Below are 19,762 nucleotides of genomic sequence, written 5' to 3' on the forward strand. Positions count from 1 at the left end.
ATCTACCATTTGATCCAGCAATACCACTCTTGGGGATATACCCAAAAGACTGTGACACAGGTTACTCCAGAGGCACTTGCACACCCATGTTTATTGCGGCACTATTCACAATAGCCAAGTTATGGAAACAGCCAAGATGCCCCACCACTAACGAATGGATTAAGAAAATGTGGTATCTATACACAATGGAATTTTATGCAGCCATGAAGAAGAATGACATGTTATCATTCACTGGTAAATGGATGGAATTGGAGAACATCATGCTGAGTGAGGTTAGCCTGGCCAAAAAGACCAAAAATCGTATGTTCTCCCTCATATGTGGGCATTAGATCAAGGGCAAACACAACAAGGGGATTGGACTTTGAGCACATGATAAAAGCTTTAGCACACAAGGGAGGGGTGAGGATAGATAAGACACCTGAAAAATTAGCTAGCACTTGCTGCCCTTAACGCAGAGAAACTAAAGCAGATACCTTAAAAGCAACTGAGGCCAATAGGAAAAGGGGACCAGGAACTAGAGAAAAGGTTAGATCAAAAAGAATTAACCTAGAAGGTAACACACACACACAGGAAATTAATGTGAGTCAACTCCCTGTATAGCTATCCTTATCTCAACCAGCAAAAACCCTTGTCCCTTCCTATTATTGCTTATACTCTCTGTACAACAATTAGAAATAGGGGCAAAATAGTTTCTGCTGGGTATTGAGGGGGTGGGGGGTAAAGGGAGGGGGCAGAGTGGGTGGTAAAGGTGGGGGTGGGGGCAGGGGGGAGAAATGACCCAAGCCTTGTATGCATATATGAATAATAAAATTTTAAAAAAAGAGAAAAAGAAGACTGAAAGACAATACATTATCTTGCATTATTTTTATAATGTTAAATCATTAATTCTGAAGTGATACACCAAATTGCTAAAAAACATCTGCATTGCATTTTCTGTATAAAGATACATTTGAAGTTGAAACCTAAATTCTGTTTGAATGGTCCATACCTCTTCTCCATTATGTTAATGTATGTAACCTACATCTGACTACAGTAGCAATCAATACATGCACAGATACTAATGCAGAATAAAGAGATCTATAAAACATAGGGATACAATAGTAACTGAATAAAATACTTATGATAGCCCTAAAAAAAAAAAAAGAAAGAAATGAAGAAGAAAATATGACCTCAAAAGAAAGAGAATTCAGAGAACTGAAGAGAACTTAAATATTTATTTATCATTTGGTAACTATACAATAGCAAATTACAATTTAAGAAGACACAGAAACATTTTAATGGATGTTATGAAAAAAATAATAAGAAACTAAAAATAATTCCTAGAAATTAAAAAATGACTATCAGTATAAACTATTTCAATAGAAAGACTAGAGAGAAACTTGCATACTTTACCAAAATCAAAACCAAAAAAGACAGAAAATATAAAATACAGGAGCCAAAGAACATCACGGCAGGATATTGAAGTTATGATAACTAACAGTTGTTCCAGAAAAAGAGAAGAGGAAACAAAAAGGAGAAAGTTAGATCGAATCTTGAAGTACATTGAGAATTATTCCACAAGTAAAAATGCTAATCTTTCAGAGGGTTAGCGCCTCATTCTGTGCTCTCCTGCCTCCAAGTTTGAACTAAATTTCAAGTAGTTTAAACTTTACTTTCCCCTACAGTGAATCATTTGGCAGTTAAACAGCTGCAGATTAAGATACTTCCAGAATTGCTCCACTTCCACTTCTGAAAATTTAAACCAATTTTCTTTTTTAAAAAACTCTCTCAGAGAAATAAATTAAAATGTCTCAAACTCTGAAAGAAAATCTTATATTGGAAATAGGGAGAACTATGAAGTTGTACAGATCTGAAGTTCAAATTCTAACTCTAAAACTCATTAATATGTGACCTTGAGCAAATTTATTAATGCTTTGATCCTTAATTCACTTTGCATTCATAATGTATATTTATTTGTTATTATATGTATTTTCCAGGTAGTTATGAGGATTACAGAAAATGTATGTAAAGCCTCTAGTTCATAGTGTTTACATTTCTAGCATGATTCACAATCCTCATGAAAATCCAAAGACATAAAAAGCCACTGTGCCTTCTTCATCAAAGAAACATTCTCTGAACTAATGCTAGGATGACTGATCTATCTACCCATTGTCTGATCTCACCTACTCCTTTCTCTATGTTTTCAGTTAACAGGCACGTGATCCAATGTTTTTAAGACAGGAAGCTTTAGCAACCTGAATTCTGCAAATACAAAGTACACTATAGGTTATGAACTAGAAAGAAAAGTATTCTCATCTGATATTCAGTCATAGAAACAGAAGAAAAAATACTGAGGTTGGTTCTCTCTTTTTTCTTTTTAATGAAATCTTCGGAGAGTTAAACAGGAGACAAGTAAATTCCTTCCATCTTCAATTAATACTACTTCTTTTAGTACAACAAATGGATCATTATCACTCAAACCTGAGAACCCAGGAGAAAAGGACCCACTCTAATAGCAAACTGGCCCGAAGAATCAAAACCATATACTAATAACTCTCTCATAATAAAATTGGAGCCATGTTAGAATCATAGACTTAGAGCATACATCATTAAAGAAACAGTAAAATTAGAAAGACAAGTCAAATGAAAGTACTATGATAAATGTAAGGATAGACAACAGTAAATAATTATTTTTTTAACAAAAATAAAGGTACCAAATTATACATACATATGTGTTTCTTCAAAGACCTGGCATGATAGAAATCAGCTATCTTTCTTACATGAAATTTGCTCTGTTCAGCTATTTTAATAAAGTGTGTATCTTAATTACACAAAAAGAAAATTTTGTGAAATTCACAATTTTAAAAGAGACCTCAGCTAAAAGATAGAATCTGTAAGTTCACACCATGAGATCATATGAATCAAAGCACTTGCCATCACCTGGTACAAAAAGCATGTCACAGAATGGTTCTAATAATATGCACTTTAATATATATACATTTATGATTATTACAAGGAAAAATATGTAATTATATAAAATATTTGATATATAAATTATATTTCACATATAATACACAAACATAAATATACTTTATATAAAGTGCAATGTTATATAGTATATATGTATAGCTATATGTACACATGTGTGTGTATATATAGGTATAGATACATATATGAATATGACTTAAAAATTGAAAAGCCAATATGATGGGCTAGTAATGTAGAAGAGCTCTTGTCTAGCATGTGTTACGACCCCGGGTTTGACCACCAACACCAAAAAAGAACATTTTTAAAAAGCCAGGCAGTCTATCCCCCTTCAGTGGCCCTGCATCATGGAGGCTTATGACAAGGTCCATAAGGACCCCTGAAGATGAAAGGCATTGCAGAGCTCTCATGACCAAATGTAAGAAGGAAAAAGACAAGGTCAAACTCCTAGAAGTGACGGAACAAGAAAAAGGAGGAATAAGAGAAGAAAGCAGCAATGCATCACAGGCAGCCTTGGAGAAGATGCCATGGGCAGAGTGGAGGGCTTCCACAGACAGCTACCATGCTCCCAGCACATAAGAACAGCTCCAAGGTCAGGGGGCAAGTAGCCTCTCAAGACTCATTAAATTAAAACTGTCCTTTCAAAAAAGAAAAAAGCCAAGAACTCTTATTTTTTGTTTAATAAAATGACAATTTTACTTGTAAGTTGCACAATCTCTTGTAAAGCTCAGAAAAGAATTTACTGTGTCACCTGATTATTTTTTAAAATAGGATTAAGAGAATTGATGGGGGGAATTATTCATTGCTATTAAGTTTAAGTGGGTAACATATGACAGGTAACAGGATATGCATATTTTCAAGTCTAGAAATGTCTACTTTAAAACTAACCCAAGAATGATTTTGTTAAAAGACAAATAATTTTACTGTTAGAAAAAAATTCTTCTAACACACAAAGAAAATACGTTTATTAACTTTCTCTTTAAACAAGTATAGAGTGTCTTATTTTTCTTAAATATAAAATATGGTCGTCTCCTGGCAGGACAAATTACAATTACAATTTTTCAACAGAAACACTCCTTAAGCTATGAAGAACCCAGGAGAATCAAGTCTTTTAAGCAATATAGCAAATGTATTTGGATTCTATATAAAGCAACGTCATCATATATACTGTCAAGTTCTTTGCAATTATGTTAATTTCTTCATTTAGGTAAGCAATAATTCTTATCTCTTAACAGGTTGTTACTATGAACTAAAATAATACAAAGTGCCTTCCAATGTGTCTAAACAAACTATATGTGCTCAGTAATGTTAGTTCTCTTTTTCAACTCTAGAAATCAGAAATTAACTTTACATAAAATTGTATAAGCAAAAAGCACAAAAAAACCCATTATTCCTTTTTTTTAACTGCCTTTATTCATATCTGCATACAATGATTGGGTCATTTCTCCCCCCTTCCCCCCGCCCATCCCTTTCCCCCCACTTCCTCCCTCTAGCCCTCACCCCCTCTCGCTTCCAAGCAGATACTGTTTTGCCCTTATCTCTAATTTTGCTGAAGAGAGAGTATAAACATTAATAAGGAGGACCAGGGGTTTTTGCTAGTTGAGGTAAGGATAGCTATATAGGGAGATTCCTAGTTTTGCTTCCATGTACATATGTGTTACTTTCTAAAATGATTCTTCTCGAATTAACCTTTTCTCTAGTTCCTAGTCCCCTTCTCCTATTAGCCTCTGTTGCTTTAAAGTTTCTGCATTAATTCCTTTGCATTGAGGACATCAAATGCTATCTTTTTTGGGGGTGGGGGGCGGTTACCTACCTATCCTCATACCTACCTTGTGTGCACTCGCCTTATCATGTAATCAAAGTCCCATCCCCTTGTTGTGTTTGCCCTTGATCTAATGTCCGCATATGAGGGAGAACATGCGATTTTTGGTCTTCTGGGCCTGGCTAACCTCGCTCAGGATAATGTTCTCCAGTTCCATTCATTTACTTGCAGATGATAAGATTTCATTCTTCTTCATGGCTGTGTAAAATTCCATTGTGTGTAAATACCACATTTTCTTAATCCATTCGTCAGTAGTGGGGCATCTTGGCTGTTTCCATAACTTGGCTATTGTGATTATTGCTGCAATACAAATGGGTGTACAAGTACCTCTGGAGTAATCTGTGTCCCATTCCTTTGGGTAATCCCCAAGAGTGGTATTGCTGGATCAAACAGCAGGTCTATTTTGAGATTCTTAAGAAGCCTCCAAATTTTTTTCCAGAGTGGTTTTACTAGTTTACATTCCCACCAGCAGTGTATAAGGGTTCCTTTTTCTCCACATCCTCGCCAACACCTGCTGGTGGTGGCGTTGCTAATGATGGCTATTCTAACGTGTGAGGTGGAATCTTAGTGTAGTTTTGATTTGCATTTCCGTTATTGCTAGAGATGGTGAGCATTTTTTCATGTGTTTTTTGGCCATTTGAATTTCTTCTTTTGAGAAAGTTCTATTAAGTTCACTTGCCCATTTCTTTATTGCTCTGTTAATTTTGGGAGAGTTTAGTTTTTTTAGTTCCCTGTATATTCTGGTTATCCTTTGTCTGATGTGTAGCTGGCAAATATTTTCTCCCACTCAGTGAGTGGTCTCTTCAGTTTAGAGACCATTTCTTTTGTTGAGCAGAAGCTTTTTAGTTTTATAAGGTCCCATTTGTCTATGCTTTCTCTTAGTTTGCTGAGCTTCTGGGGTTCCACTGAGGAAGTCCTTTCCTATATCTATTATTTCCAAGGTATTTCCTACTCTTTCCTGTATCAACTTTATAGAGTTTGGGGTCTGATATTAAGGTCCTTGATCCATTTTGAGTTAATGCTAGTATAGAGTGATAAACGTAGATCTAATTTCAGTTTTTTGCATACTGCTACCCAGTTTTTCCCAACAGTTTTTGTTGACGAGGCTGTCTATTCTCCATCGTATATTTTTAACGCCTTTGTCAAAAATAAGTTGGGTATAGTTGTGTGGATTCATATCTAGGTCCTCTATTCTGTTCCACTGGTCTTCATGTCCGTTTTTGTGCCAGTACCATGCTGTTTTTATTAAGAGTGCCAGCCTAGCAAGTAAGAGGCTCTGAATTCAAACACCAATGCCATCAAAACAACAACAAAAATACAGGATACAAAACTATATACTTCTAGGTTTTCCAAAATATTCATAATGGTTATATATAAATGATAATGGGATCACATAGAAGTTATTTTTTCTTATAAGCATGTTTAGTCAGAAAATTAAGATGTTTGCAAAAATTTTACACTAAGTTAAACTATATAATTTAAAATATCTTAAGTAATTCTAAAATTTGACCTAATCAAAGATTAGTATTCAATTAAGAAATATAGTAATTATAATTTCTAATTACAAGTTATTGCGAACAAATTGTAACATGGAAAGAAAAGTATTATAAAATTAAATGTGAGAACACGGATTTTGAAAATAACAATCATGTCATAACAAGATTATGACAAAAGGTAGATGTTCTATTTATTACATAGTTTTCCATCATTTAGATAAACAAAAATGAAAATGACATTTTATAAGTCACCTACCTCCTAAATTGAATCTTCTTTGTTAAACTATTATTTATAAAAAGAGATGTGAAAGCTGCTGTTTTCTTAAATCTTTTTCTCTGACCTTGAAATATAATTGACTATCCTGTAGGTCTCAATAGCATAAGTCTTTAGGAAGATAAAAATATATTGGATTAAAGTAAAAATGATAAGACTTAAATTAAGTAGTGATGTAAAATAATCTTACTTCATGAAAATTGGTTATGTGATAAATGATTATTATTATTATAATCAGGGCTTATCAATTAAAAGATCTTTAAATTTTTTAAAGAAAATGAATTCTGGGATTCTTTTGTTTAAAAGTATAATAGAGAAAAGGTGACTATTAAAATTAGGTAAATACATCCTCCAAATAAAAGGACATTATCAAAATAATAAGGTAAATACCCGTAAAATATGACCCTTTGGCACAATTATACCAATGACTTTGAAATCTCTTTGCAAATTTCTCTATCTGAAATTTGAAAAATATTTTTTTCATTTAACTATTTCCCCAGCTGTAGCCTACATGTAATTATGTTTTAAAATGGAAAACAAGAAGCAAAAAATCCATTTTCTATTAAAGTTGAGACATGAGTTTAAATAAAGCCACTGCAAGAAGGTGCTAGGAAGAGGTCTAAGTCCTAAGACCCCAGGAGACTGCTATCAGAACGATGAGATGAATGACAACATATCGGAAATAAGCAGGTGATGGCAAGCTAAGATGAAAAGAGACATGTGAATAAGAGCTGGATGAGGGTTAGACAAAAGAATTATTTGGGAACCTTACCAGGAAGAAGTCTTTATTTTTCCCCCAAGCCAAGTCTCTCTCAGCCAATGTCTAGGATTTTTCATGTACAGAATTACAAAACAGTAATAATTCAGAGAATATAAGATTTTATAGTATGGTTTTAGAAGCTCTCATCTAGTACCATATCAAAATGTCAGGAACTCTTAGGATGTAAGTATTCTTCTAACTAAATTTAATGTAAATTCTCCAGAAAGTACTGTACTTTGCACACAGTAAAGGCTCAAGTATATGTATTAATTCACTAGATGACAAGAATTTAGTTTTCAAGCATGATAAATTAGGAGATAATTTGTAACTTTACAAAAAATATTTATTAGATGGTTCTATAAATACAAAATATTTCAAATCTTCCATAAATAATAAACACAGCTAGGGTGTTGCAGATATTCTTGAAAATTATAAGAATTTAATAGATATCTAACTTTTCCCAGGGGAAAAAATAAGAAAACTAGATGGGATTTGAACTCAGGGCTTCATGCTTGAGCCATACTTCCAGTCCATTTCTCTGGTTATTTTGAAGATAGGGTCTCACAAACCATTTGCTGGGCTGGCCTCACACCACAATCATCTGAATCTCAGGCTACCAAGTAGCTAGGATTACAAGCATGAGTCACTGGCGCCCAGCTGACCTAGAACTCTTGAGCATTCTGCCTTAGCTGAGATTTCATGGTACCACCACACCTAGCTTATTTTAGTCTTTTTTTTTTTTTTTTTGGTGGTATTGGGGTTTTGAACTTACGACCTCAGCACTCTACCACTTGAGCCACACCACCAACCTTTTTTTTTTTTGCTTTACTTATTTTTTGGATAGGGTCTCACAATTTTGCCCAGGGTTAGCCTGGACTGCAATCCTCCTACCTACACTTCCTGTATACCTTGGATTACAGATGCATACTACCACACCCAGCTTTTGGTTGAGATGGAGTCTTGCTAACTTTTTGCCCAAGCTGGCCTCAAACCATGATCCTCCAGATCTCTACCTCTTGCAGAGTTGGGATAGTAGAAATGTATACCATTATTTCTAGTCCTATTTGGTCATCTTAATCTCAAATTCACTGGAGAGCAAAAACAAAGTCATTTCAGAAAACCCATCATGTCACTTAGTTTCTGAACTATTTCCATTGTTTTCTAGCAATTCATAAATTACTGTCATTTCCTGAATTATTATTTATTAAGAGTCTAATTTACTCCTATACCCCAAGCCTATCAGCAATATTATCAAAGTCCCTACTAAATATTTTCAGCTTTCCTTCTATGAAGTCATACTGTTCAATAAGAACTAGATCATTTTAAGGTTGGCTAACCAGTACTAGGTCAAAAAGGCAGTGTGGCTAGAGCTCCAGCCTGGGACTCCAATTTTGATAACTGTGCAGAGTAGATGTCAAATGCCCATGTAGCTGGTAGACAGGGATTTTCTATCCCCATTTCACAGCTTCCTGACTCCCAGGATAAGGGAGGGGGATTTTCACCAGTTCAAAAGGCATAAACCTTAAACTGCCTTTTTGATTATCAATCTAGACTCCAGCCAGGTTTGCATACTCCAAGGAGCTAATTAGACTTTCACTCTTTCTCACTACTTGTTTTTTAATATCCTATTTCTAGTACTTAAACATTTTGTTGTCTTTAATTTTGGGTATATACCCCAAAATTCTTTAGTTATATTTTATCTAGCTTCTACTTGCTATGATTTGAATGGGTTCCTCAAATTTCATGTGCTGGAAACTTAATCCCTAATGCCACAGTGCTGAAACCTGGAACCATTTAGAGATGATTAGGTGATGAGGACTCTGTCCTCAGCATACTCTTAGCATTGTGAGAGTATGCAATTGTGGAAGTAAGATCCTTATGAAAAGATAGATTTAGCGACCTTCCCAATAGCATGTGCATGTGCTTTCTTGCCCTTCTGCCTCATGCCATAAGATGATGTGCCAAGAAGGCCTTCACCAGATGCCAGCACCTCTATATTAGACTTCCTCACCTCCAGAACCGTAAGAAACAAATTTCTATTATTTATGAGTTATGCAGTCTGTGGTATTCTGTTACAGTAGCAAAAACAAGAAAAAAAGGACTAAGATACCACTACATGTGTTTGGAGTAAGAAATTCTTCTGTGTCAGCAAAACCTCAATACCTAGAAATGGCAATGACAATAAAAATAAATTAGAAAACATTCCCAATAAGGATTATAAATCTAACCCAAGCATGGTGGTGCACAGCTGTAGTCAGTGGCAGGAGAATCATGAGTTTGAGGCCATTCCGGTCTACACAGCAAAGAAAAGGGGGGGGGTGATACATCCAAAAGTCCCAAAAGATCTGAGCAGAGCAATGTATTTTAACAAATCATTGCAACTATATTTGGTTTATGACAAGAACTCAATGCTGGGTTAGCATTAGAATACTGAATAACATGATCCAGAGGTCAGAAACTTTTAGAAAGGAAATAAATGAAGCTATGTGGGCCACATACAATCTCTATTAAATATTGGGTATGTTGTTTGTTTCTTTCAATCCTTTAAAAATATAAAAAACATTCTTATCTCACAGGTCACACAAACACAGGCCATAATTTGCCAATACTTGATAGAATTAAACATTCTAGTAGAATAAGAGAGAAAAATCATGTAATTATCTCAATGAATGTATAAGATGTATTTTATATTATCCAACATCCATTTATGGTTTTTTTAGAAATATGGATATCCTAGGGAGATAACTCCCTTAACTTAAAAAGAATTATCAACTAAAAACCAACAGCAAACTGCTTTCTTTTAAGGGAGAAATCTTATAAAAATAAGTCTTTAAGATTAGGAATGAGACAAGGATGCCTAATGTTTCTACTTCTGCTCAACACTGTATCACAGTACAGTAGGCAAGGAGAATTAAATGCATATGGTTTGAAAAGGAAAACCAAAGCTGCCACTATAGAATAAACAATGTTGTCTATATACAAAGCTCTAGAAAGTACAAATAAAGTATTAGTAATGACAAGAGTTTAGCAATATGGCTGCACATAAGATTAATCTATCTATCTATTCATGTGTCAGTTTTTTGGTTGATCTTACTCTTTGGGAGTACCTGAAAGAACTAAATTAGGCAAGCTTTCTCCCAAAGAAAATTCTGCATTAGCTTCTGTCTAGAGAAGGTGCACACTACTGATTTGGCATTATCCCTTCTACTTTATTAGGCAATTCCTTAATGTGGGACTCTCATGTTCAAGTTCCTATCTACTGGTGGGATCCAAAGTTTAGTCTTCTACTCCCAAACCTGGTATTGGTAAATGCCTCTAGGGCAAACCTGCATTTTTTCATGGTGGTAATGTTTATTTTTACACACTGCAGTTTGTTGGTATTGTTACTTGTTATATTTTTGTCCTTGGAGATTTCCTTCACTTCTTAATGCATTGGTATTACTACAGGAAGTATCTTATCCAAGATCTCAGGAAGTATCTTATCCAAGATCTAGCCTTATGATAATGGGAGGTCATTCTGAGCTTCTAATCCAAAATTTGTTTTGTAAAAACTATTATATACATAAAAATGACTAAAAACAAAGTCCCAAAAATATGGTTGTTTCAGATAATAACTCATAGGTAACTTCTTTTCTCTTCTACATTTTTCATATCTTCTATTCATGATCTCATTTAACTTTATAAAAGTAAGTTCTGTACAGCATATGGTTAAAAAACTATTTTTAAAGTCTTACCAAAAACATGAAAGAAATCTTTTTCAAGCATGTAACCGCTTTTCAAATAGCATCTTTATTCATTCCCCTAAAAACTCAGCGGCTATCATTGTCCCTACTTAAATATCATTATCTCTATTTTTGCAGAGGAAACTAAGGTTTGGAAAGGTAAAGTAATTTGCTAAAGTGACAGAAGTGGGATTTGAATTGGAGAATACTTGTTCCAAGGCCAGTGCTTTTTCCACTGAACCATGCTATGTCCCACAAGAGAGCATTTTCACACTACAACCTGCTAGTTCTAATTAAGAGCTAGTAATTAAACAATTCTCCACTCTTGACAACAATATTTAAGCTACTAGCACTTTAAAAAATTAATATGAACATCTCTATCTGCTGGAAGATATGACACCTAAACATAAACTACAAACTATTACAGAAAGAAGACTGCAAAATGACAGACGCTTTTTCAAAGCATTCTTAATTATATTATCTATTAATAATGCAGCAGTAAAATGTTTTAATGAACAATATACTTATAAAAATGCTCAACTAGACTAATACTGATACAAATTAAAGTAATAATCACATATGTATCAAACTGGCAAAAATTTTTTAAATATGAACAGGTTGGACAAAAAGTTCAATTCTCTTATCTAAGGAGATAATATAATTGGTTAAAAATTTGCCATAAGTCAGTTGATAATATATACACTTTAAAAGTGTTTGGGGCTGTTGACCTAGTAGCTCCTCATTCAGGAGTTTATCTTAATGAAATAATCATAGATTTGTGTATAAAGATTTAGTTATAGGGGTGTGCACCTTAAGCTAACAGCAAAAAGAAGAGAGGAAGGAATATGGAATAAATCTAAATCTATGATAATAAATTAGGTTGATAAATTACAAACATTCTAGTGGTTGAGGAAGGGGGGGGAATGTTGGACAAATGGTATAAACTTGCATTTAGACAAGAGGAATAAATTCTGGTAATCTATTCCAAGGTGATAATAGTTAGTAATAATGTATTCTATATTTCAAAAGTAGTACTAAGAGTGGATATTAAATGTCCTCACCACAAAGAAATGATAAGGATGTAAGGTGATAGATATATTAATTAGACTGATTTGATCATTCATAATATATACATGTATCAAAACATCACATTGTACCCAATAAATGTATATACTATTTTTTGTCAATTAAAAAGAGAGAAAAAATGATATACCCTAAAAAGTATTCAATCATCCATTAGATATAATGGCACTATTAATTAGCACAGAAATAATTTCTTGACATGCTGTCCAAATTAGCCTATATTTGATTATATTTTTATATTTGTAAAATACAAAGTCTAAAATAATATACATCAGATATTTACTGAAAGATATATCTGGCAATATAATGGGATTATTTTAATTTTAATTTTTCTTTTATCTAAATGTATTTATTTTTCCACAATGAATATTTATTATTTGTGGATTTTTTAAGATTATTTATTTATTTATTTATTTATTTTAAACCAATGTCATTTATTCTCAGACCGTGTACATAATACATATGGAATAAACATTTTCCTAAATGAATATTTGGAAGAATGCTGAACTATTTTTAAGATTTTTTAAAAGACTGATATCAAGTTGGTAAACAGGAATGCTCAGAGTCCACTACTATATGATACAAACAAGTTACAAAACAATATGCATGTTCTCATTTATGTAAGAAATGACACATATTAGGTTAAACAGTTTGAAATTGCTAACCTGTGTCTTTTTCACTTATAATATCAGCAATTTCAAATGGTTCAGTTTAATACATGTATCTGGAAAAATGTTCTCTAAAATGTTAATAGCACACTCTAAAATTTTTTCTCCTAATAAAATCATCTACAACTCCCTCCTTAAATTAAGGGGTTTTCATCATCTACAACTCCCTCCTTAAATTAAGGGGTTTTCATAATAACTAAATCCCCATTTCAACATTATGGGCCAGGAAACCTTGGGAAAGTCAACTGAACTCTTTCAACTTCCTCAAAGAAACAATGGAAATAATAACAATAATACCTATCTTACAGAGCTAGTTTAAGAATGAAATAAAATAATTCATGTAGATACAGTGGCCTAGAGCCTGGCACATGAGTGCTGTCAGGTAGGCAGATGTGAAATTCAATTTCCTAGATCTATCATTTATTAATGTTTATACAAATTATGTGACTTTTCTGTTTTCTCAGATACAAAATGGGAACAATGCCAGAGTTTTAATTGTTTATAAAGTATTTATCATAGTACCTGGTAAACAGGAAGTAAGAATAAATTTTGTCTAGTGTATTATTAGCAGTAATCACATTTATATTAATTTATTAGAATAAATATAAACATATTCTTTGCTTAATCAATTACACACCAACTCTATGCTGGTTATATTAAGTATGATACCTGATATAAAGGCCATTTATATAATTTGATTTTCCTGGATTTAGTTTCACTCCAGTGTACATAACTGTGTACATAACTTACTACTCAAAACTTCAAGTATTAAAATAAACAATTCTATTTTACTTTATAGCCAACATTTCTACAAAATACTACAAACATAAATCCATTAATAAAATTCTCTAAATGATAACTATTAGATGTTAAATTCTCTTCCTTTCTAAATACTTCTGCTATGAATATATATCAAAGAGAACAACTCTTTCTAACCAAGCCTTCCTCCTCTCCAAACATGTACTTGTATAAGAATCAGAGAAACCTAAATCCAAAACCTTCCAGAATCCAAAAGATACGTGGCATGTCCAATGTCTGAAGAACACAAACAAGAATAGGAAAAGAATTAAGAGAGGAAGAAACAAGGAAGACAAATAAAAGAAAGAAAAAAAGAAAAGTATTACTCAGAGAATCTCTACTTTGTTTTCAACCAGTCAGGTAAAGTCCACTTTCACACTGTCAATACATATCAATGTATGTTTGTAACTAAGCCCATAAGCTCTTACAGAGTAAATTTCACATCTTGGGATCTATTCCCTATTCAGGAGATATGCATCATTCACCCTAAGACCCATACAAAGAAGAAATGGTCATTATACAAGGGATGTTCTCCTACCTTAACAGCTTCTCCAAGTGTTTGGTTTTTGTCAGCTTCTTCACTGGAGTGCAATTCAAGTCTATAATTCAACTCCTGCAGTTGCTGTGCTTGTTCATTCAACAGCATTTGTGCCTGTTGTTCTCGAAGCAATGCGTTATTGAGTTCCTCACATGCACTTTCAAACTTCTCATGGGTGATCAATTTCTTTTAAAAGGAGAAAAAAAAAATCAGTTGTAAGCTAACTGCATTTTTACATAATTTCATCTTCAGAACTATACTGGCTAACATAGAATATAATGTAACTGTTTCTAAGTATATGACACAAGATGAAAATGTTATTTTTTCTGAATTTCATAAACTCAAAATAAAAATATTCTATTTTTTAAAGCACAATATTCATAGTTCCCAAATTATCATTTTTGGTCAAACAAAATCTTAGAAAACATTTCAAATTGTGAATAAATACATAATGCTTAGTTTAAATCTTCATAGATAAGCACTTTTTATAAATGTTATGATTATGAATCTTCATACATGGGCACTTTATATAAAGATTATGATTGTAGAAATTAAAACCTTCAACAAACTTCTAGGTTTTTAAATGACAATCTAAAAAGTCTGAGTTCAGTGTGTTATCATTCGGGTCTTACTAGTCAAATGTCCTCTCTGTTGCAAATCCTAACCAGACCATACTTTCCTCATTCCCACTATCACAGCCATTGTCACTATTTAAGTTCACCTTACTTTTCTTATCTACCCATACCCTGCCACCAATCATACTTACAAAGATGTAGATCCATTCATTTAGCTCCCACCCACTGCACACTGCCTGGCACAAGCAGGTGATCAATTGATATTAGCTGAATATTAACATACAAACATCTGCCAATGAAACTGTCCATCAAAATATACCAGATGGTTTGTACAATATCATGACTACAATGGAGGGCAGAATGCTCTGCTCTGCAATAACTAATAACAATTCTAGACAGACAACATCTCTTAAGGTCTGTAAGATCCAGGAAAGGACACACTTTATCACCTGCACAAAACATTTAAACGAGTAACAACAAACAACAAGTGACATCTTCAAGTACAAAGAAGAGTAATGTTGCACAAAAGGTAGGCAACTATGAAATATATGTGGAAAACAGGGAACAATAAATGCACATATATTTATTTAATATTTTAACTTCTGCATTGTTAAAAAGTATATGAGGTTGATTAATATAATTAACACCAAATATAAAGCAAGTTGATTTGAACTTTTAAAAATCTAGAACAAAGTAAAAAAACTGAATGCATCTAGAATGTATAAATTATTGCAATTGAATGCAGACTTAATCGCTGAGCTTTCTGACAAACAAGGCAAACACTGAAGTGTATAGTTACAGTTTCCTCACTGCCTGACAATAACAAATGTGCAGTTCATATATAGAGAAAAAACTTTTGCTGGAAATGAATTTGAGGATAAATTTATTGCCTGAGTCTTTCTATATCATAATATATAAGCACTCAGTTTTATTTTGGCATTACATATCTTCTCTGTGACTTCCCTAAAGCAACTGTCATTTATTTCCTTTATCAAGAATACATATAAGAGGGAGGGAGCAGGGGAGATAAGGGAGGGGAAGGGGGGAAGGAGGTAGAAATGACCCAAACATTGTATGCACATATGAATAAAAGAAAAAAAAAGAATATATATAATACATTCATCAACACTAATGAAATTTTAAAAGGCAGAATAACAGTATAAAGATAGATGCCCAAAGTCGGTGGCTCATGCCTGTAATCCTAGCTACTGAGGAGGCAGAGATCAGGAAGATTGCAGTTTGAAGCCAGCCTGGACAAAGAAGTTCCGAGACCCTATCCTGAAAAAAAAAAAAAAATCACAAAAAAGGACTGGTGGAGTGACTCAAGATTTAGGCCCTGAGTTCAAACCCCAGTACTGAAAAAAAAAATTAGATGCCCAATATTTTACCTAGATTAATATAATATAGTACAGAAAATGATCACAAGGCACACAGGCAAGTTGCCACATTTCCTGAGATTTGTTAGATTTTACAAAACACTCGTCTTTCTCCTTCTCTTCATAGCAGCCTTGCTTTTCCATATTGTCCTATTACAACTATATCTTCCACTTTCAAAACATCAGCTCTAACAGATTCCTCTTAATACTCAAGCTCTATCTTAACACTCCTCTATTCTTGTGGTCTTGTGAACAGATATTTTGCATCAATTACATCTTTTATTTCTTGTGTTTAAATGACACTTTTAAAATTACCACTCCTCGCCATCAGGACACCACTGTATCTTTTTCTACCCAGTTGGCCTCTGTCTACAAATTAAGATCCCCTAGATATTTCAAGATTTCCTTTATTTTAACAGAATGTCTGCTCCATTCCCATTCCTACAAAATTTCTCTTCTACCTAAAAATAATTAATCCCATTTTTTATTCCTATTTCACACTATAAATTTCCTGGAACATATAAGTTTTGTAGCAAACCAGTTACCCAAAGCCCCACAAGAAGATACTATCACCTCTTACCAACTTTTCAAATGCTATTCTCCTCTCTGGACTCTACAAATTTAGTGTGACAACAAATGTTGGCGAAGAGGTTGGCGAAAAAGGAACCCTCATGTATTATTGGTGGGAATATAAATTAGTACAATCCACTATGGAAAACAGTATGGAGGCTCCCCAAAAACTAAAAATAGATCCACCATATGATCCAGCAATACCACTCCTAAGGATATACCCGAAGGAATGTAAGTCAGGTTACAACAAAGGCACCTTCACACCCATGTTTATTGCACCATTATTCACAATAGCTAAGCTATGAAACAGCCAAGATGCCTCACAACTAATGAATAGATTAAGAAAATGTAGCATTTATATACAATGGAATTTTATTCAGCCATAAAGAATAAATTTTGTCATTTGCAGGTAAATGGATGGAACTGAAGAATATCATCTTAAGTGAGGCTAGCCAGATTCAGAAAGTCAAAAACAACATGTTCCTTCTCATATGTGGAATATAGAACTAATACAGCAATATTATGAAAAACAGGTCACATTAAGGGGAGGTCAGTAACAGGAAAGGGGAGGTATAAAGAAAGAAGTTAAGAATATGGTTTATGCACTTTCTATACAGGAAATCAGTATAAGAAGAGGACTAAGGTAGAAAGCAGAAAAACAGAGGGGATGAACCAGTTCAGGGGTTATAACACATACATACACACACATGAAAATGTCACAATGAAAATGTATCGCTATCTTATATAAACAAAAATGTCTTTTTCAAAAAAGGAGAACAGGAAAATAAAACAGGTCCTGTTTGGGGGTTGGAAATAGTATGTGTGTGGTGGGGGGTGGATACAAGTAAAGGGTATAGGAGGATTAATATGGTACAAATATTATGTAACCACGTACAAAAATGGAAAAATGAGACCTGTTGAAACTATTCCAGGAATGGCAGGGTGGAGTGTTAAAGGAGAATAATGGAGGGGGCAGAATCAACTGACATATTCTAAGAACTTTGGTAAATGTCACAGTGTACCCCCAGTACAATAATAAAAAAATTTTTTAAATAAAAATGTTTTCTTTTAGACAACCTCAAAAACTAAGCATTTTTACTTGACTCATATAAATCACTATAATAATAACAAAAAGAAATTGAGTTTGATCGCTAATCGAAAATAAGATACTTTTTTTTTTCATTTACAAAATCAGAGACCAAGAGGGTGAAACAGGTCATACCTGGGGTAGGGAGGGGTGGGAGGGGTTGGTAACAGTAGAATGGGGGAAAGGACATGGGAGGGTGAATATTATGCAAATACTGTGTACACATATGTGTAAATTAGACATGTTGAAACTATTCCAGGAATGGGAGGAGGGAGGAATAAAGGAGAATGATGGAGGGGGGTGAATTCAAGTATGATATATTTGATATATTGTAAGAACATGTGCAAATGCCACAATGTACTCCCACCCAGCACAACAATAAAAATAAAGATACTAACTTATTTTTCTAATACTTAACTATAAATTAGGAAAATCAAATTATGCACAATATCTAGAATTCTCCACACATATCCTAGGGAACAGCATACATAGAGAGCCGTCTATTTTTCAGAAAAACCACTAATAAAACTATAGCCACTAAAGCTAAATATAGATGATAATACTGTAAATCTTAAATTGCATCAATAAGTGTCTCTATCCATGTTGGCAGAATATCACAAGATAACAAACTGAGTTTATTCCAAAGAAACTGGATTTAAAAAGCACAAGAAGTTCTTTATTATTAATGTATAATGAAAAAATTTTTTGGAAAAATTGCATGTCTTATGAATATAGGCAACAGTTAAATTTTGATACATTCATATGACAAAATAGTGTTCTTTATCTAAAATGAAGTCAATAATTAATGACACATGAAAATATAGCACCTCAGAATATTTATTTATATAAATCAGGATGCAAATTGTGCATACAAAATTATTCCAAACCACAAGTATTCACAAAAACATGTAAAAAACACACACACACAAAGAAAAATGTGAGGAACAAAATGTGTCCACACTTCAACAGTGGATGGGTAAGATTAGAGTGACTTAAATTTTTCTCTTCATATTTCTTGATCTTTATGTACTACTTTTAATTAGAAAAAATATTAAAGTGCCTCATAAATTTACCTTCTCTAAGCAAAAAAAAAAAAAAAAACCTAAGAAAGTAAGGGAAAAACTGTGATATCTTTAGACTCTGTTTTAAAAGAAAGCTGTGGCTGAAGAATAATTCATGATTGCTTGACTTGCCTAATTCATAGGAATTCTTTGCATTTTGAAGGTATATCTGTTTAAAATAGTAATTAATACTATCCTTTACACTCTGATAGGATTAACTAAGCTATTTCCTGCTAGTGCCTATGTGATCACAAACATTAAGAATGAAAATTCCAAATTAAGCAAAAGATATGTTTAAAAGTATATTTAACAATGAAATCCCCTCATATCTAAGACACAGTAAGTAAAAAAATAAATAAAAATAAGAGTATATTTAAACTGAACTTACAGTACCTGAAGTTCCAAAGAGGGAGGTACTAATAGCAGCTTGTTGCTAAATTTAAGAAACATTCACATTTATATTGACTTCCACCAGTTTGGTAACACTTTTGAAGTTTCAACGTATTTTTTTTTTTAACTTCATGTTTCAATATTCACATTAAGATAGCATAAGAGCAATTTGGGCAAGTTAATAACTAACCCAACTGCACAGAGAATGTGTGGATATCTGCATTTTTACCATGCGTCATACTTTTACACATTTTAATCTTGATTTAATGTAATTGGGCAAATAGCCTTTCTTTTTCAGCAGTATGCTGCTTTTTAAAATAATGCATACAAATCCTTAATGAAAGTTAAACAAATTGAACATTTCTTTGGGAAAGCAACTTGATTTCATACTAAATAATCTATTCACTCAAAATACTCAATGTAAGGGGAGAGAAGAGGAGATCCCCCACCCCATCCATGAAGAAAAAGCAATCTTGCTGAGGGGACTTTAAATTATTTTTAAAACGCAAACAACAAAATTAAGGGAAAAAGACATAAACATCACCAAAGCCATAGCTTTCTAAATCATGTACACTTAC

General features: G+C 33.2%; 1 protein-coding gene across 16 annotated transcripts in view; it reads right to left on the reverse strand.

The window, feature by feature from the left end:
* The window catches only part of Ccdc171 (coiled-coil domain containing 171), a 416,292-nt gene that overhangs the window by 175,862 nt on the left and 220,668 nt on the right, over positions 1 to 19,762 (reverse strand). For 14 of the 16 annotated variants that reach the window (XM_074051809.1, XM_074051799.1, XM_074051790.1 and 11 more), the window contains one exon: positions 14,126 to 14,311. In XM_074051809.1, the coding sequence (XP_073907910.1) occupies positions 14,126 to 14,311 (186 nt within the window). Of the gene's footprint in view, positions 1 to 5,761; positions 6,063 to 14,125; positions 14,312 to 19,762 lie in introns of those variants that run through there. The other 2 variants (XM_074051797.1, XM_074051801.1) reach the window with 2 other exon arrangements.

This window comes from Castor canadensis, chromosome 13, assembly GCF_047511655.1.
Source record: "Castor canadensis chromosome 13, mCasCan1.hap1v2, whole genome shotgun sequence".
Lineage (NCBI taxonomy): Eukaryota > Metazoa > Chordata > Mammalia > Rodentia > Castoridae > Castor > Castor canadensis.